General features: G+C 56.9%; 1 protein-coding gene across 1 annotated transcript; it reads right to left on the bottom strand.

Annotated features, from left to right (window-relative positions):
- Window positions 1-111: 111 nt before the first annotated feature.
- Window positions 112-23,067, bottom strand: POLD1 (DNA polymerase delta 1, catalytic subunit). The gene is made up of 27 exons (XM_032838901.1): window positions 22,956-23,067; window positions 14,987-15,189; window positions 14,529-14,642; window positions 12,761-12,907; window positions 12,534-12,659; window positions 12,296-12,464; window positions 12,127-12,208; window positions 11,923-12,052; window positions 11,245-11,411; window positions 10,830-10,934; window positions 9,304-9,444; window positions 9,114-9,224; window positions 8,516-8,707; window positions 8,246-8,334; window positions 8,063-8,179; window positions 7,765-7,878; window positions 7,347-7,494; window positions 4,538-4,633; window positions 4,288-4,425; window positions 3,237-3,412; window positions 2,776-2,928; window positions 2,533-2,635; window positions 1,642-1,774; window positions 1,435-1,548; window positions 1,014-1,066; window positions 822-919; window positions 112-307 (listed from the first exon to the last, which is right to left on the bottom strand). The coding sequence occupies exons 2-27, from the start codon at window positions 15,186-15,188 to the stop codon at window positions 202-204; spliced, it is 3,324 nt and encodes a 1,107-aa protein (XP_032694792.1). The 5' UTR covers window position 15,189; window positions 22,956-23,067; the 3' UTR covers window positions 112-201.
- Between the last annotated feature and the right edge of the window lie 553 nt (window positions 23,068-23,620).

Here is a 23,620-nt window from a genome sequence, read left to right as displayed (position 1 = left end):
GAAGTCAGCAGGGGTTTCCTGGGGTCAGGGGACCCCACTGAGTGGAGCTGACCCACCTGGGCCAGGGTGCAGGACAATGGACCTCGCCCACCAGAGACCACAAAGCACCAGGAAACAAAAGGCCTGAACTTTATTATTAATTCTCCGCCAACACCATCCCTGCCCCCCCAGCCCTGGTGAGAAGCCTGCAGGGGTCAGAGGTCACCAGGCCTCAGGGCCAGGAGGGCCAAAGCGCCTCAGAAGCTGCTCCTGGTCTTCCAGGTCCTTCCGCACCTTCTTGCGCATGTAGAAGATGGGGCAGTCCCGGCTGTGGGTGGGGTGGGGGTCAGGGTCAGGACTGGGGCGCTGCCCAGCCCAGTGATGGGGCCGGGGCCGTTCCCAGGACTTTGGCCCCCGCCTGTTGCCCACCCAACCCCCCTCGGGGGCAGGCTGTTTGCTCAGCGGGCATGGGGGGAACCGTAACAGCGGGCACCCGCGGCGACGCTGGGCTCCACCAGCCGTATATCACCTGTCACCTGGCGTGGGAACCAGCCCCGCCCACCTGTTCCCTGGGGAAAGCCTGGCCCGCCCTGGGGGAGGGGGCTGGGCCATGGTGCATGTGTGTGTGCGCGTGTATGCATGAGTGTGAGAGAGAGAGAAAGAGCAGGAGCGAGAGAACTGTGGCCATTTCCTGGGCAGATGCTGGTCCCTCGAGCAGCGCCCTCCCCACAGCGAGGCTGGGACACCCAGAACATCAGCCATTTGGGGTAGCGTGCCCCCCCATCTCAGGGTCAGGGCTCCGGTCCCCAGGCCTTGGGAGCCTGCAGGGAGGGCCTGCGTACCTGGTGCAGATGACGTCCTCGTGCAGGCTGCCCTGGCAGCGCTGGCACTGGGTCCAGAGGCGCGAGAAGCGCTCCTCCAGGGCGTTCAGGTGGGACACCTGGGGGTGAGACAGTTGAAGGGGGCCCCGGTCCCCGCCTTGCCCTCCCCTCGCCGACCCCACGACCCCCCACCCGCCCCGCCCCACCCCTCACCTCCTTCTGGTAGAGCTCAGACTCCCGAGGCTGGCAGAACTTACACACGGCTCCTGGCAGAGGGGCGGGTCGGCACAGGGGAGCTGGGGCCCAGCCAGAGCCCGAGCTGCCCTGTCCCTGCCCCTTCCCCACCCGCTGCCCATCCCGGCTTCTGAAAGTCCCCAGAGACAAGAGAACAAGGGAGCAAGTGTGTGGGGGAAAACTCCCCGGGGAACTCCCGGGGTGGGGGGCCCAGGACCCTCGAGGGGGTGCCTGTGAGCGGGAGCCCCCGCCCAGGGGCTGAGGCCCATCCGGGTGGCACTGCCAGCTGGGAGGGCGGGTGCCGGGAACCTCAGTGATAGAGGAGCTGGGTAGAGGGTGGAAGGTGGAGGATTGGGGTCCCCCCGAGGGGCTGGGGTCAGGGCTGGAGTCCGGCGCTCACCCTGGTGGTTGAGGACGGTGCGGCAGCCAATGCAGCAGCTGTGGCGTTTGGCAAAGGCCAGAAGGCCGCCCACCTTGCCCGTGAGCACCGTCTTGCAGCGTGTGTGGTCACCCCCTGCAGGTGAGGGCAGGCAGTGGGCCCAGGCGCCCCCCCCCCCGCAGGACCCCGGTGCCCCCCTGCTCCCCTCTGGGCATTGCCCCTGAGTACTCAGCAGCACGGCTTCGGCGCGGCCCTCGCCCAGGATGGGCTCAAAGATGCGCAGGAGTGGCTTGGCGAGCTGCTGCTCCAGGTAGTACTGCGTGTCGATGGGCAGGCTGTGCTCCAGCACAAAGAGGGGGTCCTGCAAACACAGCGGCCGGGGGGCCGGGGCTGTGGTCCTCAGCAGGCAGCGGGGCAAAGGGCACTGCGAGCCATGGGGTGGGGCTCCCTGTTGTGACGGTGGGCAATGGTGTGGGACCCAGGTGCCGCCCTGCAGGAGGTGGCATCAGTGCGGGGGGGGCAGGGATCCAGGATGGTGTCGGAGACCCCAAGGCGGTCCCTGGCCATAAGCTGTGATCTGTGCTGGGGTCCATGGGTGGGGGTCCTCAGGTTATACCAAGCAAGGGTCAGAGGTCACCTATTGGAGTGGGGGCTCCAATGTGTGTACAGTAGCTAGAGGCGAAGGCCAGAAGCCAAGATATGAGGGGGCGGGGCCAGACCTGGAGACTGAGGAAGGGGTTGTGGGGGTCAGAGGTCACTGGCCATCAGGGTGTAGAGAGGGAGGACATGAATACTAGAGAATTATGGGTTGGAGAGCAAGGACCAAGGAGACAGACACAGAAACAGAAGGTGAGACTCAGTGTGCACAGTGAGGCTGGGTCTTCTTCTGCAGGGGGGGGGAGGGGGGGGGGGCCAGAAAAACGGGGGGGGGGGGACCTCCAGAGGGCACAGGAGGCCTGGGAGAAAGGCATCCTGGAGCCAACTCCCAGGGGTGTGTTGGGGGCGGTTCTCAGGGCCCTATGGGGCCCACAGAGGGAAACACCCTCCCCTCCAGGCTTGGAAAGCAGAAGTGAGAGCTGAGGGGAGCTGGGCGGAGCGGGCAGCCCAGGTGGGCTTGACCTCGGACTTCATGTAGGCAGCCACGCCCTTAGCAGCGCCGATGATCACGTAGGGGACACGGTCGCCCAAGCTGGGCGCACTCCCGGGGTCCCGCTTCCTCATCCTGCGGGGAGACCGGGGAGGCCAGGCGGTGAGGGCAGGTGGGCTGGTGGGGTGGCCGGGGGCACAGGAAGTGGTGCCCAGCTGGCAGGAGAGGGGCCATTTCTGGGCGGTCCTGCACACCCCCCCCCCCCCGGGGCAGACCTCTCGGCCAGCTCCACGTGGGCCTGCTTGCCGGCGTAGTCAGCAGCCGCGCGGGTCAGCTCCTTGGTGATGACCAGCTGGGAGATGTCAATGCGGTTACATAGCAAGTCAGAGATGACGTCCTGCGCATGGGCCACAGCACCCGGCGGGTCTCTGCAGGGCCGGAATGGGGTGGGGAGTGTCGCCAGCGGCTGCTGAGGGCCAGGCTGGTACTTCCACCACCCCCAAGGCTGGGGGGCCAGGATGTGCCCTGGGGGCTGAGGCCCAAGGCAGAGAGGGATGCGGCCAGGCCACAGGCTGCAAGGTGGCTGAGGCGGGGCCCAGACCCACAGCTGTCCTACCCCACACTCTTTCCACCGTTCCACCACTGAGGACGAGCTGGGCCTGACACCTGGGTCCCCAAGGGAGGAGGGGGCTGGGGGCCGGGACTCCTTGGTCTCAGGGGAGGGGATCCCACCCACCGGTCGATGAGCAGGCGGCGCAGGGAGGCAGTGACAAGGTTGGCCACAAGGGGGCAGTTGTCCCTACGCACGGCCTCCAGGCCCTTGCAGTCCATCCGGTCGTGAGTATCAGGCCGGGAGGAGAAGAGCAGGCCAGCATACCGCTTCTTGCTGATGAGCAGGTAGGGAAAGTAGACCTGGGGGAGGACCCGCGGCTGAGACCTGAGACTTCCAGAGGCCTGAGACCTCCCTCAGAAACTGAGGATAAACAAGGCTGATCTGTGCCATGTGGGATGGGGACACTGGGGGACATAGACCCTAAGACTCCAGCGCCTGAGCCCAGGGGCACCCTCAGCATTCTAGGGGCCTCAGACATGAAATAGAGACTGGGATAAACCTAGAGATATGTCCTAAAGCACAAGACCCAGACATGGGGTTGTAGCCTGGACAGCCCCACATCTGGATCTGGGATAGACCTGAGGCAGACAGGGGTTCAAGGAGCTGAGACTTAGGCCCAGGAGTGAGCCCTGACATAGGGGCTTCTCAAAATTGGGAGGCTCCATATTTGAGAGCAGGTATACCCAAGACCTGACCCTAAGTTTGAACCTTGGAAAGAACATACAGTGTGCATCCCCAGACCCCAGCCTGATTCCTCGAGTTCCAAGGAGCACTGGCCAATGGCACCACAATCCAGGATTCACCCCATCAGGGTCCCCAGCACCTAAGGTAGCCCCCACACCCAACACCAGAGATGTTTGAAGACTGACAAGGTTTTCACAAAATAGACACCATCCTGTGTAGTGAAGCCCAAGGTGTCAGAGGTTTTCAAATTTGAGACAATCCAAGGCAGGAAAATTCCTCAAAACTGGGGCATATGAACATGGAGAATGGGATACCCAGAGTACCCAGAGCAGGGCACCCCAAAAGGAGAGACCCTGAGCAACACTGGGGTTCTCCAGATGCTGACATACCAGGAGAACCTCATGTGAATGCCTTCTTACACTTTGCAGGCCCCGAAAATCAGAGATCCTCTGACACCTGGCTACTCCAAGCCCAAGGGAGGTCCACTTACCTTTTCAAACTCCAGCCGGATGGGTGGGGGAAAGTGGCCCGATACCCAGTCAGCAGCCTCCCGCCCCAGAGCCATTGCCTCCGCCACAGACGAGACACCAAATCGGCACATGACTGAGTCAGTGTCACCATACACCACCTGGGGAGGGGTGTGTGTGACTGGGAGGAAGGGGGAAGAAGAAGGCCAGCCCCCTGGAATCCCCCAACAGTCCCAGGCCCATCTCTGGGCAGCAGGTCGGGTAGCCTCTGACCTTGGCGTTAGTGCCATAGCCATTCTCCACTGTATACTTGGACTCCACCAGCTGCTTTGTTTTCTCAATCATCTGGCGCCCGAACCCAGTGACGCTCTGTCAGGGAGAGAACCAGGCAGTGAGGGCCCCGGAGCCATCTACAGCTCATGGGCTCAGGCTGCCACCTCCACTACCTCCTGGAGGCGTGGACTTGGCCAAGGGACTCCGATCCTCTGAGCCTTGATTTGTGAATCTACAAAATGGGGCTACTAAGCTGCTCCTTAAGGGTCTGTTGGAAAGAACTGGGTCCCTGGCCCAGAGCTCTGGGCACAGAAGAGGAATGACTGCAAAAAGTGCGTGTTGGCAAGCCTGAGGTTGGAGGGGCCATCAACACTCTGTTTCCCTCCACAGAGGGGCCGTGACATGTGGTGACACTGCAGGCAGCTCTCCAAGGTACAGGACCATTGGCGCTCCCGGCCTCCTCCCCGAAAGCCAGCAGTGCCACCCCACATCTTTGGGCAACAGGAAATGACCCTATGTGTTAAGTGCCCTCTCCCCCCAGGGTTAGAGTTGTGCTTGCCTCATGGAGAAACTTTCCAACAGCCTTACTTTACAGGAAGCTGCAGCTGAGGCAGTGGGGGGCTAGGGGGACACACACCAAGGAGAAACGGGTGACTCTTCTGTTTTGGTTTGTTTGGACCCAGTCAGAGATCTCTGTCTTTTAACTGGAGTGCTTAGGCAACTTATATTTAGTATAATTACTGATCTTATCTGGGCTTACATCTGCCACTGTACTATCTTCCTTCTGTGTGTTCTACCTGTTTTGTGTTCCTTCTTCCCTTCATCTTTTCCTGGAATGATTCCATGGGTATTTTTGTTTTGTTTTGTTTTTGTAAGCCTGAGAGACAACAATAAGAAATGAGACTAAGAAACAGATAAAACAGAGGGACAGAGAGAAGAGTGAAGAAGGAAAAGACAGAGCGACAGACCAGGAAGCAACAGTCCTGATGAGGGCGCTTCAGGGGAAGGAAAGCCAAACCCTCCAGGCCTGACCTCTCCTCTCTCCAGCTGGAGTCTGACAGCCGAACACCCACCTCTTTCCACCAAGTAGACTGGGGAGGCCCCAGGGGACTATGGAAGGCCAATGAGAGGAGTATGGGTGGATGAACTATGGGATGAACCTTGCCAGAAGCCTGGCTTTTAGAGGAAACCTCTAAGCCCTTGGAACGTCCTGCCTAAGATAGTGTCTTTGTTCACCTAGGACCTTGGACTGTACTAACATGACTCACGGTGAGGCCTGGAGCCACACGGTATCAGCCTGACCTCTGTCTGTAGGGTCTGGAGACTGAGTAACAAAGGTCAGCCACACAGAGGTTCCGTGCTTATGTGACTGACCCCCAATAAAAACCCAGGACACTGAGGCTCGGGTGAGCTTTCCTAGTGAGAAACACTCCGCGCACGTTGTCACATACCAGTATCAGGAGAAATGAGCACTGTCTGTGTGACTCCACTGGGAGAGACAACTAGAAGCTCTGTGCCTTTGCCCTTGGCCTTTGCCCTTTTTTAAATTTTTTTCAAGATTTTATTTATTTATTTGACAGACAAAAGATCACAAGTAGGCAGAGAGGCAGGCAGAGACAGAGGGAGGGAAGCAGGATTCCTGCCGAGCAGAGAGCCCGATGAGGGGCTTGATCCTAGGACCCTGGGATCATGACCTGAGCTGAAGGCAGAGGCTTTAACCCACTGAGCCACCCAGGCACCCTGCCCTCGGCTGATTTTAATCCCTACCCCTTAACTGTATTAAAGTCATAATCGTGAGTAGGTTCTAAATTCGAGGCCTTCTGGTGGATCACTGGATGGGAGCATGATCTTGGGGGCTCTGGGACTGAAGGTGCGTGGGAGTGTACACAGGTCTCTCCCACCCAAAAGCCCAGCTACTGGCAGTTCTTCCAAGTCTTCCATGCAGAGCCACATGAGGACTGACATAGTGCCCAGGTACAGAGGGAGCTTCCCATGGCAGGGGGCAACCAAGTTTGGAATGTGCTGAGACCCAAACCCCAGTGCAAGGAGCTGGACAGGAAGACCTTTCTAAGGCTCTCTCAGGCCATGAGCTGAGGCACTGATCCCAGCTTGGCAGAACCTTGGACCCAGATCCTCTATGGTCTAAGCGTGGATCTGTTTCTCCATCGGAGCAGCAGAACTGCCTCTGGTAAACAGGCCTGGGACACCACTGTGGGGTCTTTGGTCCGCATCCCCTCTCAGAGCAGGGCACTGACCAAGCACCTGCAAACACCACACAGCTGGGTGTACCCTCGCACTGGCTCCTTCCCTGACAGAGCTCACACAGTGCGTGAAGCGTCAGAGCCTGGGTGTGCTACTGGTCGGCCTCCAGCACGGCCCCAGCCCCCATGAGCCCTGTTCTGCCCATCCAGCTGGTTGGAACCCGCCCTCTGCATCCCTACCCTTACCGGCACCAGGGGAGGAGGCGGGTGGGGTCTGTCAGATGGACTACGATGAATGGAACAAATGAGCAACAAACAAAACCTCTGCTCACCCTGCCACTCCCCCCACTCCTGCTTCATCTGTCTGCAGAGCCCCTGGCACCAACCGCCTTCCTATATGCATTTACGGCTATCACCATCTGTGTGCGCACGAGGCTGCACACTGCAGGAGGGCAGGAACCCTCATCCATTTCGCCACCTGCCAGACCCACAGAGATGTTCAGCAAGTTGGGGCACTGCGACCTCCACCACACAGAGACCTGGTTCTCCTAGGGAGGGACTGTCTGCTGTCCGCTCCCCGCTGCCTACTGAGGCAACTGAGCACTCACCTGGGAGATCTCCAGGCATGGCAGCTTGCCCACCTGGGCACCAGTGAAGCCATATACAGAATTGGCGCTCACTTTCAATGCCAGCTGCCGCCCGTCCAAGACTTGCCGACGCAGGGGGTCTGTCTCCTTGGCCAGCTCAGCCTTGGCCCTGGAAGGACAGAAGCAAAGGCCACTGATGCAGTGCCCCAGGTTTCAGGGAGAGAAGAGAGGCTGGGGCTGGGCTCTGGTTAGGGTGCCGTTCTAGAAATCGGTGCCATGTACTGTTGTTCAGGCTGTGCACTGCACAGAGACACACAGCAGAGGAGGCAAATGGGAGCTGCAGTTAAGTTTGACATGGCAATTCTGGGGTGACCATGAAGGACAGGGACTGATGAGGAGCAAGTCTGCACAGGGGTGGGTGCGATGCTCCAGAACCCACCTCTTCCGGGCACTGAGCAGGTTCTCCAGGATCTGAGGCAGCAGCCCTTTCCGCACTGATGTCTTCACAAACTCATCCCCTGTGGGTGTCTTGATGAACTGATCCTCAGTCAGACTGGGTAGGAGGATGGGGAGGACGGCATGAACCTGGCCTCCCCATCACTTCCTCCTCCAGATTTTCAGGCTCTCCCCACCTCTCGAATCTCCCCTCTCCACTATTTCTGGGCTCCCGGCCCTGTCCTGGCTGAAGCTGGCTCACAGGCAGGCCTGGGGTACACAGGATGAAGAGGGGGTCATACCCCAGTCTCTGAGCGGCCCCAGGCCGCAGAAGCGTTGTATAGCACAGGTTGTGGGCCATCATGATGGACGGGTACAGAGAGGAGAAGTCCAGGGTGGCAATGGGGACATCATAGTACCTGGGGGTCGAGGAGGAGTCAGCCCTAGGAATCCCAAGCCGCCCCTACCCAGCCCCGGGGCCTCACCCTTTGAGGGGCTCGATGACTGTGGCCCCCGTGTAGTCCTCGCCACCCTCTGTCTTCACCACGGGCATCAGCAGTCCCTCGCGCATGGCCTAGGAGGGGAGAAGTCAGGAAATGGAGGCAGGCGTGGGCAGACAGGAAGAGGGAGGAGGAGGAGCATGGAAGGGCATCCAGGTGTCACCTCCCAGGAGACACAGAGAGTGACCAGAGGCCAGGAGTGGGGACTTGCTGGGGGTGTCGTGACCCGGCCCACCCTTGGCTCCACCCACTGACCTGCCGCAGCAGCTGGGACACGACCTTGACCTGCTGGCCACGGCTGAGCAGGTAGCCGAGGGGCACGCCGGTGACTCGTGCCATCTCCATGGCATTGACCAGCACCATTAGCCGCTCCAGCAGCCGCAGGGGCAGGAAGGCATCCTTGAGGCAGTACACGGCCAGCCGGCGGCGCGTCTGGTCATTCCCATTCTGGGGACAGGCACAGGTGGCATCAGGGGAGGAGGTTGCGTCAGGAAGAGGGCAAGGGTCTGGGTGCAGAGTGGGGAGGGGGGAGGTCAGGATGCTGACAGGGTAAGAGGGAGGAGGGGGCCGTCTGGAGAGCAAGTGTGGACCAGAGATGCGGGTGGGACTGCAGGATAAAGGATGCAGTGCCAGAGGTCCTGTGAATGGGCAGGAGTGGGGACTTACACCTGTAGGGTGAGGTCACAAGTCAAAACCAAGAGGTCAAGGTGAAAGTCAGGACAGCTGGGAGCTGAAGCCTCCTGGTCAGGAAGGCGGGAGGCCGAGGTCAGAGGAGTCGACAGAAGAGTCAGATGCGGGGTAGGGTGGGGGCAGGAGGTGCAGGGGTCAGAGGTCACAGGCCAGGGCCAGGCACCTGCAGGTCGGTGATGATGCTGTGCTGCACGTCCTCCTTCTGCTCGCCCAGGAAGTGGAAGCTCACGGCATTGAGCGTGTAGGAGCGGAGCTTGTGCTCACGCAGCAGCACCTGAGGCAGGGGGTGCATGGTGGGCCCTGTGCCCCAGCAGCCCCGTGAGGGGGGTACCCACCCCACCCCGGCCATGTACCTGCAACATGTCCATCTGCACGCGGCCCACCATGCTGACCACCTTGCTGTCCCGCCGGCCGGTCTGCTTGGACTGGAAGGACGAATCCCGGATGTTGGAGCGGAGGCCAGACACACGGCCCAGGAAGGGGAACGTGTGCACCTGAGGACAAAGCCCGCCGGCAGGGTGAGGCTGCGTGGGAGCCGTGGCCCAGATCGGGGACCCCACCCCCATCCCAGGGCCGCGACGCCACCCATGATGCCACGCTCTTCCCGCGGAGAGCCCGGAAGCAGAAGCAGTTCTGATGCAGAAAAGCTCTCTGCGGCCAGGGAGGCAGGGATTGGAGGTGAGAGACAGGAGGTCAGGACGGGGATAGTCAGAGGCCCGATGGCTACAGGGCTGAGAAGCTACAGATGGCGCCCTGCGGCTGGGGAGCCGCCCTCAGATGGGCAGCTGGAGGAGGGGCAGAGCTGGGGATGATGCTGAGCTCAGTGGGGAGACTGTGTGCATGGGGTGGGGGCCTGAGGAGAGCTAGGTAGGAGGCCAGCAGGGGGAAGCACGGAGAGCTAGGCCTGAGATCAGGAGAGACAGGGGTCTGGGAGGAGACGGAGGGAGGGCCAGGGTAGAGAGGAGAGGCCTGAGCTGGTGGAGTAGCAGGGCAGAGGGGCAGAGGGGAGAGGAGCAGTGTCCCATGAGGAACTGACCAGGATGGACTTCCTGGCGCTGTTGGAGGCCATAAACGTGATTTTTTTTAAAAGATTTTATTTATTTATTTGACAGAGATCACAAGTAGGCAGAGAAGCAGGCAGAGAGAGAGGAGGAAGCAGGCTCCCTGCTGAGCAGAGAGCCCGATGTGGGGCTCGATCCCAGGACCCTGGGATCATGACCTGAGCCAAAGGCAGAGGCTTTAACTCACTAAGCCACCCAGGCACCTGTGATTTTTTTTACAGCATTCAATTTTCTTAAGTAGGTTCCATGCCCAGTGTGGGTCTTAAACCCACAACCCTGACATCAAGAGTTGCACGCTCTAGTGACTGAGCCAGCCAGGTGCCCCAAACGTGATTTTTACTTGTCATTACAAAATTGGCCAAACGTAAGTAAAAGAAAGAAATAATACAATATGACCTCCATTGTGAGCTGAATTGTGTCTCCTCACATCAAGGCTTTGCCATACGCTTCGAGGAACCTCCCCTGCTGTTCCTTAATTTTTGCTGACGTATTTTGAAGTCTGAAAGATGCTATACCCTTGCACGTTTTAGTCTGCCCCTCAAACACACAAGCCCCTCCTTACTTAACCATAAATGCCCTCCTTGCCTCTGCAAAGGCCACAATCACCTTCTGGACTTCAAGCAGGGCAGGGATGGGGCCAAAGCTGGGTTCTCAGTGAGGTCCCTGGAGCCGCTGGGGGCGGTGGGCTGCAGGTACAGGGCAAGGCGGGCCACCCGCCAGGGACAGAGCCACAAGCCAGAAGGCAGCGAGGAGGAGCAGGTGGCTGCCCGCCCCTCAAGCCCACAGTGGGGTAAGCCTACCTGACCTGCCTGCCCTACCTTGAGAGTCTGGGCCCGAGAGATGAGGTACGGAAGGTCAAAGTTCTGGATGTTGTAGCCAGTGATCACGTCCGGGTCCATGGCACGAATGAAGGCTGACCATGCCTGGGGGTGGGAGCACACTGGGTCACCCTGGTTGTCATCCTGATCATTCCCCTGGCGTGGGTCCTCCCCACTCCTGGAACATTCCAGAAGCCCCCCAGAACAACCCTAGAGCTCTCCTGCCCACTGTAGAAAGACTGAGCAGGTGCTTCTGAAAATAACACAGAACCCAGAGGGGAAATGTTCACCCCTGCAAAGTGAAGGGGTCTAAACCTGTGGACCGGGTGTCTCCGCATCCAGAGGCCTTGAGCCTGGGATGTGGAGGCCAGGTGGGGGTTTCTGAGGAAATGAGGGAAAACGGAACAAGAGCCACCTGGAGCAGCTCCTCCTCCCGCTCGTAGCTCTGCACTTTGGCGCCCAGGATAGGGGCACAGGGCCGTAGGGTGAGTGCCAGGCGCAGGAAGGGCTCCGGCTCACCCCAGCGCAGGCCCAGTGAGCAGATCTGGATCACAGGGTCCCGCTCAGGTTCAGGGAAGATGCCTGCACAGGGAAGAAGAAGGGGATGCAGGGGACTGGGCTCCTCCTTTCCCTTCATGACACATCAGGGTGGCTGCACCTCCAAATCTCCCCAGACCGTCTACTCCCCTCTGCCTCCACTGCCTAGAGACCACGTGCAACCCACCCTGGTTCCCCTTTCTTCAGCTCCTGGCCCTCTCCTTGTCCCTCACAGACTGGGATGGTCCTGCCCCAGGGACTTTGCACTTGCTATTCTTTGCAGAGGCACGTGCGCGCTGGGGGAGGCGCCTCATCCCTCTCCACAAGGCTTGCCTCATCACCCCTGAGGCCTTCCCTGCCCACCTGTCTGAGCTGCCCTGTCACTGTCTGCCACCATCCTCCTTCGATGGAGAATCTTACAACGACCTGTCCACCTGCATGTTCACCCCCTTCTCCCCGAGGGAGCTCAAGAAGTATGGGGACTCCTGGGAGGAGACCAGCATGTCACCAATATCTGAAGCAAGAGCAGGAGGAGCTCCGGGCCCTGGAGACAGACCTTTGCGGCCAGCACACTCGATGTCAAAGCTGAGCACGCGCAGGGGTGCGATTCGCTGCCACTGCCCTTCTGGCGGGTGACTGACCACGTCAGACCACAGCACGTCTGCCTCTAGCTGACACAGTGTGGCCTGTAGGAATGGGGACGGTCAGTGGCTGCAGGCTCCCGGCTCTGTGGCCCCCCTGCCCCTGGGGAGCCCCGTACCTTCCCCTCCGACCTCAGGACATATTTCTTTGCTGGGAGTTCCAACCAGTTGCAGCCGACAATGTCTGTGTCCACCATGAACCTGGAGGGGGTGAGGATCAGTGGGCGGAAGCTGGCCGGGGCAGCGGGGGGCAGTGGGGGTGGAGGCTGGAGAGAGGCAGGGTCGTACCGGATCTCAAAGTCGACATTGGCCTCATAAGGTGCGAAGCTGGGGGTGCCCAGGCCCGCCACACGGATGCCCTGCTCCAGGAGGCGGCGGGCAGGGGCCATGAGGCGTGGCAGCGCCAGCGTGATGCGTAGAAATGGGGAGGGGCCGTGCCCGTGGTACCCGAACATGCCTGTGGACAGATGAAGCTAGCACCGGCCTGGAGGGACCCCGACCCGCCTGGCCCCCGGGCAGCACTCACTCTCCCGGGAGCACAGCTCCACGGACAGCACCGCCGGCCCCATGAGCTCCTTCCCTCCGCGCTGGTCCCTGCTGATGGCGGCATTCAGCTCCCGCTGCAGCTCACCCAGGTGGTCCGGCCCAAAACCTGGCCGTGGGAGAGCTTGTTAGAAGCACTAGGGGTGGGGTCGGGCGGGGGCCTCCCGGGGGCAGGGGCGAGAGGGGGTCTGGCGGGTCAGGGCCACTCACCAGGGGGCGCCGGGGTGTAGAAGTAGGGTGCGAAGCCCTGGATGTGGCAGCAGACCGACACGCCCTCGTCGGTGACTCCAAAGGCACGGAGCACTGGCATGGGGTTGCGGGACGGCTGGGGTGTCCAAGGCAGGGGCTGTGCTGAGCCTGGGGGTGTCATGGCATAAGGCAGGGGCAACCCCCACAGATTCCTGCATCTTGGGGTGCGTCTGCCCACTGTTCACTCTGCCCCGACCACCTCCCCGCTAGCCACCGTTTCCATCGTCGTCCCTACAGTCTGTTTGCCACTGTAGAGCTAGGGGGAGTCTTGTTTTGCAAAAAAGTATTTCCTTTTAGAAAATAATACTGACTTTGTGGGTCCAATGTTATGAGCTCTAATACACATATGTAGATTCGTGGAACCGCCACCAAAATCGGGCACAAGACAGGTCTGTCACTCTAGACAGCTCCTGAGAGATGTGATTTCCTCATCACACCCCCTCCCATCACAAGCCCAAGCCCTCATGGTCTGTCTGCTCTCCATCATTCTAGTTCTGTCGTTTTGAGACTGTCCGCATACCGGGACCACACAGTCTACTGGCTCTTGTCAATCTAGGAGAAATATCTAGGGTAGAATTGCTTGGTCCTAAGAAAAGAGCGGATTTAACTCTTGTATCTCAATAAAGCTAGAGGAGGAAAAAAGGGTAGGGTGAACTCTAAGAAATTTCCAGGCTATTTCCCAGAGGGGCTACAAATCACAGCATTCCCCCTGGGGAGGGCGCGAGCAAGCAATCCATTGGCCCGCATCCTTGTCAGCCCTTGGTGTCCGTGTGTGGGTGTGAGCTCTTCTAATAGGATGTGTTGTGTCTCGCGGTGGCTGTCATCTGCATCACCCTGACAGCCAGTGTGTCCCTGAGTCCACAGCCAGTGGACACCCTGAGTGTCCACCCCAGTGCTGATTTGCCACGGTCTCTCCTCGAGTAAAATGTCTGATCAGGTGTTTTGTCCCTTCCTGGACCGGACTATTTTCTGACTGTTGAGACCTGTTGAGACCGTATTCGCGGTCCTGGTTGTGTGTCCAATATGTGGATGGCAGATGTTTCCACCCGGCTAGTCGCCTGTCTCTTCACTCTCACAGGGGAGCCTTACTAACCTGCGAGTCAGTGTGATCTCTGCAGAGCCGAAGGCTTTCCTGCCTATGCAGAATGGAGCCCCCACGTCCTTGTCTGGGCAGACAGGGCCTCACATACTGCCCCTTCCCCCCATCTTTGCCCCCTGTTCCTGCCACCATGGTCTCTTGGCCGTTCCTCAAACATTCCAGACCTCTCCCTCCTCGGACCTCGGAGATGTGCAGTCTGGGACCTCTGCCCTACTACATGTCCCTCCATAACCCTCACGGCCACCCGAGGTTCCATTTTCTTTTTTCTTCTGCCTATCCTTCCAGAAGGTGAGCCTCGAAGAACAGGGACTTGATCTGACTGAAATAGGGCCTGTCTTAGTGCAGATCCTCAGCTGTTCCTGACTGATACCAGAGGGACAGAGGGACGGATGGATGTCAAACCACACGTGTCTCACCTCAGCAAGGAGCCAGCTCTTACCTTCAGGCCTCAGTTGGAAGATACTCCCCACCTCCAAGAAGCCCTGTGGGACACCTGTGCCCCCTTCCCCTCTTGCTGCCCCTCTGGGCACGCACAGCCCTGGTCACCTGTGTGGGCACTGTGGGTTCATCTCCTCCCTCAAAGCCCAGGGCCCACCTCCCACCCACCAGGCCTCTGCCCACTGAGCTCACCTACGTAATGGTCAATCTCCAACTGCTGGAAGATGAGAGGCTCCGTTTGGGGATCCAGAGGGGGTGGTGTGGGCCGCAACCAGCGGGCATCTATGGCCGTTGGGGAGAACTGCCCTGGGTGGGGAGGGGAGGGAAGACAAGCAGGGTACATGGAGTCATGGTCCCCCAGCCTAGCCCATAACCTCCGACGTGGCATCTGATGTATGAAAGGGAAGTCAGGTGGATAGGGCGCTCTGGTTCAGGCAAGTAACTCAGGAGAGATTATGGGGTCAAGAGTCAAGGTCAGACTTGGAGCTGTAGGCAACAAAGGTGGCACACTAGCATGCGGTCAAAGGTTAGCACTTTGTAGGGGTACAGTGTGGGCCAGAGGTCAGAGGTCAGAGGCAAGCTCTATGGCTGACCCGGTTCATAGGCAGGACAGATGTGGGGGTGTAGGGGGTTCCCGCTCCAGGTCTCACCATCTGCTGCTCCGTCCAGGCCCGGCTGCACCAACTCCTCCTCCTGTTCCCGCAGTCGGTGCTCAGCCTCCATCTCCTCCATCAGTGCCAGCTCCTCCTCAAACTGGGATGGCTGACATGGCTCCTCCTCATCCCAGAGGCCTCCACGGGCCCGCTTCGGGGGCACCCCCGGCCCTGGGCCTGGCCGCCGCTTGCCATCCATCCTGCAGGGCAAGTCAGGGCTGGGGAGGGTTCCTATCTTCTTCATGGCCCCCCATGCACCCACCATGGCCAGGAGCCTTTTGTTCCCTAGAGGGCCCCGGGAGTAGCATGATCACGGGGTGCTGGCACATTCCTTATGCCAAACCACCATATACTATATGTTACTATAACAACTATAACGTTACTATAATGACAGCCCACTCCCCACCTCAGTTTAACCCTTTCGTCACATGCGCAAACCTTCCGCATCCCTTCACCTGGCTGCTTGCCCACAACCCCCAAAAACCCAGTCCTTAGCACACCCCTCTCATTACCATAAACCTCTGCCTCTGACGCCATCGCCCACCTATCTCCCCACCTGCCCAGGCCTCCGTTCTACAAAGAACTGGGTGGCTGACCGTTAGGCCGGTCACACTGTGCTGGGTGCCAGGCAGCGGCCTGAAACACAAATTGGATCTGGTCCCTTCCCAGCCCAGAACACTTGAGAGGCTTCCCATCCCCCTTCAAAACAAAACCAAACCAAAGCCCTTTCTATTTTGAAATATTCCAAATTGCCAGAACTATTTACCCTTCACCCAGAATCCCCAAGTATCAATTTGTTGCCACACTGGCTTCATCAGCCCCTCTATTCGTAATATGCACATGTCAGCGCGTTAGCTATTTGCCTGTCAGTCAGATACCATGCCCCTTAACCCCTGCATACTTCAGCATATATTGCTGAAAGACAAGGACATTGTCTCTTCCTCTTTTTTTTTTTAAGTAGGTACACCACACCCAATGTGGGGCTTGAACTCACAACCCTGAGATCAAGATTGGCGTGTTCTACTGACTGAGCCAGCCAGGCACCCCAATGACATTTCCCTCTCTTTTTGAAGATTTTATTTATTTATTTGAGAGAGAGAGGAGCACATACATGAGTAAGGGGAGAGGGACAAGCAGACTCCCTGCTGAGCAGGACCCCCCCCCCCGCCAATGTAGGGCTTGATCCCAGGACCCCAAGATCATGACCTGAGCTGAAGACAGACGCTTAACCGAGCAACCCACCCAGGCAGTCTAAGGACATTCCCTTAAATAAGCACAGTGTGATGATCAAATCCAGGACATTTAACAACTCAATAACAACATAAACAAAGAGTCCATGTTCCAATTTTTCTAATTGTCCCCCAAAATGCCCTTTATAGTACTCTCCCCAATCCAGGATCCAATGTAGCAAACACAACGAAAAATCAAACGGAGGCTGCAATTTACATGTTTATATGTTTTCTCGTTGTTTTTTTTTTATTATTATTAAAGACTTTTATTTATTTATTTGACAGACAAACCACAAACAGGCAGAGAGGCAGGCAGAGAGAGAGAGAGAGAGAGAGAGAGGAGGAAGCAGGCTCCTCCCTGCTGAGCAGAGAGCCCGATGCGGGGCTCGATCCCAGGACCCTGGGATGATGACCCGAGCCGAAGGCAGAGGCTTTAACCCACTGAGCCACCCAGGCGCCCCTCGTTTTTTCTTTTTAAATAAACTTATTTAAGAGGGCACCTGGGTGGCTCAGTGGGTTAAGCCTCTGCCTTCGGCTCAGGTCATGATCTCAGAGTCCTGGGATCGAGCCCTGCATCGGGCTCCCTGCTCAGCGGGAAGTCTGCTTCTCCCTCTCTCTCTGCTTGAAAAAAAAAATAAAATTAAAATTAAAAAATAAACTTATTTAAGTAATCTCTATGCCCAACGTGGGGCTCGAATTCATAACCCTGAGATCAAGAGTTGTGTGCTCTTCCAACTAAGGCTGTCAAGTGCCCCTGTTTATATGTCTCCTTGATTACAACATATAAAAAATTATTTTGCAGTATGTTTTGACAAGATGTAGTGACATGAAAGTACATATCCTCTGGTAGGTTTGACCAAAGACCGTATTCAAGCCCACTCGGGTTGCTAACTTCACTAAGGTTCAGTTAGAGAATATTCTGCCTGAGCACATGCAAATCACAAAACAAAGAGACCAAAGACGGGGAAATGTTAAAAGACATGAAACTGGGTAAAGGGCATACAGGTGTTCTTTGTACTATTATTCTTTTGATCTTCCTATAAGTTTAAAGTTATTCTAAAAAGAGAAAAGTTTTTAAGAATTTTTTTAAAAAAGATTTTATTTATTTATTTGAGAGAGAATGAATGAGAGAGAGCATGAGAGAGGAGAAGGCAGAGGGAGAAGCAGACTCCCTAAGGAGCTAGGAGCCCGATGAGGGACTCATCCTGGAAGTTAGGATCATGACCTGAGCCGAAGGCAGTTGCTCAACCAACTGAGCCACCCAGGTGCCCGAGAAAGAAGTTTTTAAAAAGTACATGTCTCCCAGCATCTAGGCCTAGAGAGAGATTATAGGAACCTAGGGCAGACTCCAGGCCCAGTGGGGAGTAGATAGGTCAGCTGCCCTGGCTTCCAGTTGACACCTCTGGATCCCATAAATGCTCCAACCCAACCCTATATCCAGTCTCTCCTCTCATCCTTTGTCCTTTTTGGGACGGACACCTTGCCTCGCAGCTGCCACAGGAAGCCCAGCCCAAGACTACATTTCCCAGGGTGCACTGCTACGGAAGGTCACATTGTTGAGCAATCCCACGGAAAGAATGACCGGGAGGCGTGCAACTTTCAGACAACCTTCAAAGGAAGCTTGCCTCTATAGCCTCTTCCCCCTTCTTGATAGCTAGCATGTGGATATAGTGGTGGTGAACCAACCCTGACCGCGGGGGCATGGACAACACCGCAGGGAATGCAAGACTCGGAGACAGAAGGAACCCCGGCCCCTCGACAATTTTCTGGGGGCAGAGCTGCCTACCTCAGGGCAGTTGTGTGGAGAAATACACTTGGGTCTTGCTTGGGCCACTGTGTGCTGTGGGGTCTCTGTTACAGCAGCTTAGTCTAGACCCTAACCAATACAGCATAGACAAATTCTGAACTGACGGGGGATGTGTTGTTGCAAATACTTCTCAGCACTAGACAGCAGGTAACTACTGATAGACACACAGGACAGACGAATCTTGAAAGCATGCTGCCTGGAAGAAGCCAGACACACGAGTACACACTGGAGGAACGGGGAATGTTGCTCAGGGGCATGGGGTTTCCTTTTGGGGGGATGACAATGTTCCAGCAGTAGACAGAGGTGGTGGATGCATGAACACACTAAATGGTTAACCTCAGGGGTGCCTGGGTGGCTCAGCTGGTTAAGAGTCGACCTTCAGCTCACGTTGTGATCTCAGAGTCCTGGGATCGAGGCCCACATCGGGCTCCCTACTCAGTGGGGAGCCTGCTTCTTCTCCCTCTGCCCCCTGCTCATGCTCTCTCTCTCTCTCAAATAAATAATTAAAATCTTTAACTTACCTACAACTGTCCACTTGAGAACCTGTGGATTTCACTGTATGTCAATTCCACCTCAGTGAAAACAGGAAAGCTGGAAAGCCACAGTTCTGCATCTAGGGGTTTATGCTAGAGAAACACTATCACATATGAAAATCTGCATTTACGAGGTTATTTCCGGCAGCACTGTTTGTGATCACAAAAGACTGGAAACCACCTAAATGTCCCCACCTGGGGGACTGTTTAAATAAACTACGTTAACTCTGTTCCGTGGAATATTATGCAGCTGTGTAAAGGAATGAGGAAGCTCTCTATGTACTGATGTGGATGGCTCTCAAAGACCTATTGTTAGAGAAAGCGAGGTGCAGAATGGTGCACTTACACTGTTATCTTCTTGTAGTAAAAAAAATAGTCTGGGGCGCCCGGGTGGCTCAGTGGATTAGAGCCTCTGTCTTCAGCTCGGGTCATGATCCCGGGGTCCTGGGATTGAGCCCCGCATCGGGCTCTCTGCTCAGCGGGAGCCTGCTTCCCGCCCCCCTCTCTCTGCCTACTTGTGATCTCTGTCTGTCAAATAAATAAATAAAATCTTTTTTAAAAAAAAGTCTAAAAAATGTTTGCCCTGATGCTTCCATTAGGAAACAATCAAACCAAAGTAAGGAATGGACTGCAAAACTACCAGTCAGGAATCTTCAAAAATGTCAATGTCACAAAAGGGAGCAGGAAACTTTTTTTTAAGATTTTATTGGTGGGGGGGGACAGAGGGAGAAGCAGACTCCCTGCTGAGCAGGGAGCCCAACAGGGGGCTTGATCCCAGGACCCCAAGATCACAACCTGAGCTGAAGGTCACTATCAGATGCTCAGCAAACTGAGCCACCCAGGCACTCCAAAGCATGTTTGTTTTCAATGCCTAATTCTGGAAAGTTAGGTCATAAACTGGTAACACTGGCTTCCCGGGGCAGGGGTAGGGGCGCAAGGGACAGAATGGGACAGTTTTATTGAGACCGAAGTCACATACCAAATGCCCCATGCGTTTCAGGTGTAGAGTTCAGTGGCTTTTAGTATATTCAGAGCTTGTGTGACCATCACCATAGTCAATCTTAGAACCTTTCCATCACCCAAAAATGAAACCCTGCACCCCTTGGCCCTCACCCTCACCCCAGACCGTCCCTACCCCACTTCTCCCAGCCCAAAACAACCACTAAGCTACTTTGTCTATTGCTACAGATTTGCCCATTCTGGGCATTTCCTATAGAATACATGCCCTTTGGAGTCTGGTTTCTTCCACCTAGGATAATGTGTTCAAGGTCTACCCGTGACGTGGCACAGGTCAGTGTGTCCTGTCTTTCAGGTCTGAATACTTCCTCACCATGTGGCTGTATCACATTGTGCTTAAACTTCCGTCTGTCCGGGGCGCCTGGGTGGCTCAGTGGGTTGGGGCCTCTGCCTTCAGCTCAGGTCGTGATCCCAGAGTCCTGGGATCGAGCCCCGCATCGGGCTCTCTGCTTAGCGGGGAGCCTGCTTCCCTTCCTTTCTCTGCCTGCCTCTCTGCCTACTTGTGATCTCTGTCTGTCAAATAAATAAATAAAATCTTAAAAAAAAAAAAAAAACTTCCATCTGTCCGTCAGTGAACAATGGGGCTGTTTGCACCTTTGGCCTATTACGAGTTGCGCTGCTCTGACCGTGCATACGAGAGTTCTGCGAGAGTTCTGCATAGGACGGAAGACTTGGGACAGACTCTCCTTCTGTGACTGTTGAATGCAAACTGTTTCTACAGGTGGCTCATCTCACGGGAAGGAAAAAGCCTGGAGGCCACAGAGACACACAGAGTTCCAACCTGCAGGGAGAGACCTGGAGGGCATGGTGGGAGAAGGAAAAAGACCCCTGTGTGTGCCCTCTCAGCTGCCCAGGCACAGGACAGGAGCTGGGGAGACATGGTGATCTCTCCTGTTCTGGACCCTTCACTGGCAAACAGACAACAACGCCGAGTGGGCCCTGGCTAAGATGTTAGTTTCTGCGACGCTCTCTCCCTCAGTCTTCTCGTCCCATCTCTCCCAATGCCCCAGCTTTCACTGCCACCTCTATGCTCACCGGGCTTCCCGTCCAGATTCTAGCGAGAATCCTCCCCAGGGTTTCTGCCTAACAGAGGCAGCTGCTCACCATGAGGATGTCTATTTCTGCATCCCATACTCCAAAGCCAGGCCTCTCATCTCCCTGCAAACCTGCTCCCTACAAACTCCCCACAGTCTCCCCCAGTTCAGCAAAGGGCAGCTTCCATCAGGTCAACAACACTGTGTCACTCCAGCTTCTCCCGTCCCCTGAGACCACATTTTTTTTCCACCTACAAATCTCATAGGCTCTAGGAGACCTGAGTCTCACCACTTCCCAGCGCCTCTGGCTCTCTTAAGATCCTCTGCAGCTTTCTTTTGTGCATTGCTTTTTGTCTGTCTCCCCCTGCTGGAACATGAGCCACGTGCCCAGCACAGGGCCTGACTTTGGGACGTGTTTGCTGGATGAGATCGCCCCCTTTTCCAACCACTTTACTCCTCGGCCTCCACAGAGACTCCGCTCCAGTTCAACTCTTCCAGGCCACTCATTGGCCCCTCGGGGCACCCACTGCAGCCGGAACTGCTTTAGAATATGAGCACCTCAAAAACAGGGGTCAGGGTCTTGCTCAAGTCGGGGTCCCAGCATGACTCAGCACAGGGCCTGGAACACGGGCCACTTCGAGTTGTGTCAGTTTAGACTCCTCTTGAGGACCACCAAAACCACAAGTCTTTCCTGAGCTCCTGCTGCTTCTCTTGCCTCCCCAAGACTAGCGCTGCCTCGTTTCGGTTCAGAGCACTCTGGACTGAGATCTCCTATCCTCCACCAACCAAACTGCATTATCATCGGCTCCCCAGTGCCCAGCAAAGGGCCTGACGTAAGCACAGCTGACTGAAAGAAGGCCTGAAGAGAAGAAAGGGCATTGCAGGAGAAGGGAACAGCATCGCAAAAGCCATCATCAAGTAAGGCACCTTCTCCAGGGTACAGGAGGCTTGGGTGACATGCAGCAAGGAGGAGGAGAGACAGGTAACCATAGGTTCCCGGCACATATAGGTGGGGCTATAAAGCTGAGAAACTAACATCACCCTGCCCACTCACTGCCACCTGAGTGGTGCCCCAAACCCGCTCCTCTTCAGTCTTCTCCATCTAACCTATTGCTCAAACCACATATCCCAGCCATCTAAGCTCTTCTTCCTTACACCCTGTGGCTCAAACCCCAAAGACAGGGGTGCCTGGGTGGCTCAGTGGGTTGAGCCTCTGCCTTTGGCTCAAGTCATGATCCCAGAGTCCTGGGATCAGCCCCGCATCTGGCTCTCTGCTCAGCGGGGAGCCTGCTTCCCCCACCCCCTTCTGCCTGCCTCTCTGCCTACTTGTAATTTCTGTCAAATAAATAAATAAGATCTTAAGAAAAAAAACATACCCAAAGACAACCTGAGACTGACAGATGGCACTGCAGTCTGAGCCACCTACTATCCCCTCTTGCCTCCTAACCCGCCTTCCTCCTCCCACTTTTGTTCCCACTACAATCCCATCTTCACTCAGCAGCCTGATTTTTTCAAAACGCAGGGCAGGTCCTGTTGCTCTGATGCTCAAAAGCCCCCATGGCTCGCTGGGGAATTTAGAATAAAAGCCAAACCTCACACCGCCCTCTACAAGGATCGGGCTCCCCAACATGTCTTCTAACCTCATCTGTTTTTCTTGGCTCCAGCTACAAACACACCAAACTTCTTCCTGCCTCAGGGACTTTGCATTTGATGGTCCCTCTGTCCAGGGCTTTCTTCACATGACTGACTTTTCTGTCACTTCCCCAGAGGACCGATTTTTGAAATCACCCCAGCTAAAGAGACTGGCTACCCTGTTTTATTTCACTTCGTATAATAGATCAAACCCCGAAAGCACTGCTTTATCATTATTACTTGTCACTTGTCTACTGTCTGTCTTCTCCCTGAGCGAGGACTTCCTCTGACTTGTTCGGGCTTTAGCCTTTGCTTCGAGAACAGTGCCTGGCACAGGGTACTCAATATTTAGTGAATAAAGGATGACACCATGCCCCCACGTGCACCCATTCAGTCCTCCAATGCTTCCGGGGTCCCGTCGCCCCAAAGAACCTCCAGAGTGCATTCTCCAGTTCGCCCCGGGGGCCAGGCACCCAGCACAAGCGCCCACCGCACGCCGAGGGCCCCCCCCAGGCCCCTTCATCTTCCCGCGCGCCCCCGCGCACGCTCCCACGGCCACCGGCCCTTGCCCGTGTACCGTGCGCCCCCCGAGCCAAAGGGATCCCTCCCGCCTCCATGACCCTCGTAACCCTTTCTAAGGCTTCCATGCCCAGCTCCTCCACCCTCCTTCCTTGTCAGCCGAATCCCTGCAATCTCTCTACTCCCCTTACTCACCCGCTTCAAACAGCGTTTCCCGCCACAGCCTACGCCGCCGTGACCCCTGACTCCGGCGCGCGCAGACTCAGAGATGCCGCGCGCCGAGCCGAGCCACGCCTCTCCGCCCAAGTAGGGCGAGACCACGCCCCATAGGTCTCGGAGCCACGCCCTCCATTCCACTGGCGCTAGGCCACGCCCCGTCTTTCCAATTTGGGACGCGGCCTCCTCCCGTTTTCCATAAATTCCTGCCAAACTCCGCCCCGTCTGAGGAGTGGTGCGACTGCTCCCAAGCCACGCCCCCTCCTTAAGGTACCTTCGCGGGTCTCTGCCATCTGCGCGCGCAGGTGCGCGGCCCGTCCCCTGTCCTCCCGGCCCCGCCTCCCTGCCCGGCGGCGCATCGCGCCTCCTCTGCCAGCGGGTTTGCTTTCTGTCTGAGGCTAAGCCGGGAGGACTTCCTGGGCGCCGTTCTGCTGGCCACCTGATGTCTGCCCTCCCTGTGGAGGGGAAGTCTGGTCAGCCTCCTGTCTCACGGCCTGTTTCCGTATCCGCCACCTGGGGCCGCCAGGCACACTGCTTGGAAAGGGACAACTGCTTCTAATTAGTCACTTCCCCCGTCACCTTCCCCCCGACCCGTTCCAGAAAACACACCTTTCAGTACCCAAGCCCATCCCTCCAAGCGGCAC

This window comes from Lontra canadensis, unplaced genomic scaffold, assembly GCF_010015895.1.
Source record: "Lontra canadensis isolate GAN:19392208 unplaced genomic scaffold, GSC_riverotter_1.0 scaffold107, whole genome shotgun sequence".
NCBI classification, from domain to species: domain Eukaryota; kingdom Metazoa; phylum Chordata; class Mammalia; order Carnivora; family Mustelidae; genus Lontra; species Lontra canadensis.
The sequence above is the reverse complement of the archived record's forward strand: the minus strand, read 5'-3'. Positions and strand labels throughout refer to the sequence as shown.

Excerpts from the sequence above, each read along its gene's own strand:
- POLD1 (XM_032838901.1), bottom strand. The coding sequence starts at position 15,188 with ATGGATGGCAAGCGGCGGCCAGGCCCAGGGCCGGGGGTGCCCCCGAAG. Across the intron at positions 11,412-11,922 it reads CGAGTGTGCTGGCCGCAAAG|GCATCTTCCCTGAACCTGAG; the intron begins GTCTGTCTCCAG and ends TTCCCTGTGCAG. Across the intron at positions 1,549-1,641 it reads CGCCGAAGCCGTGCTGCTGA|GGGGTGACCACACACGCTGC; the intron begins GTACTCAGGGGC and ends CCTCACCTGCAG.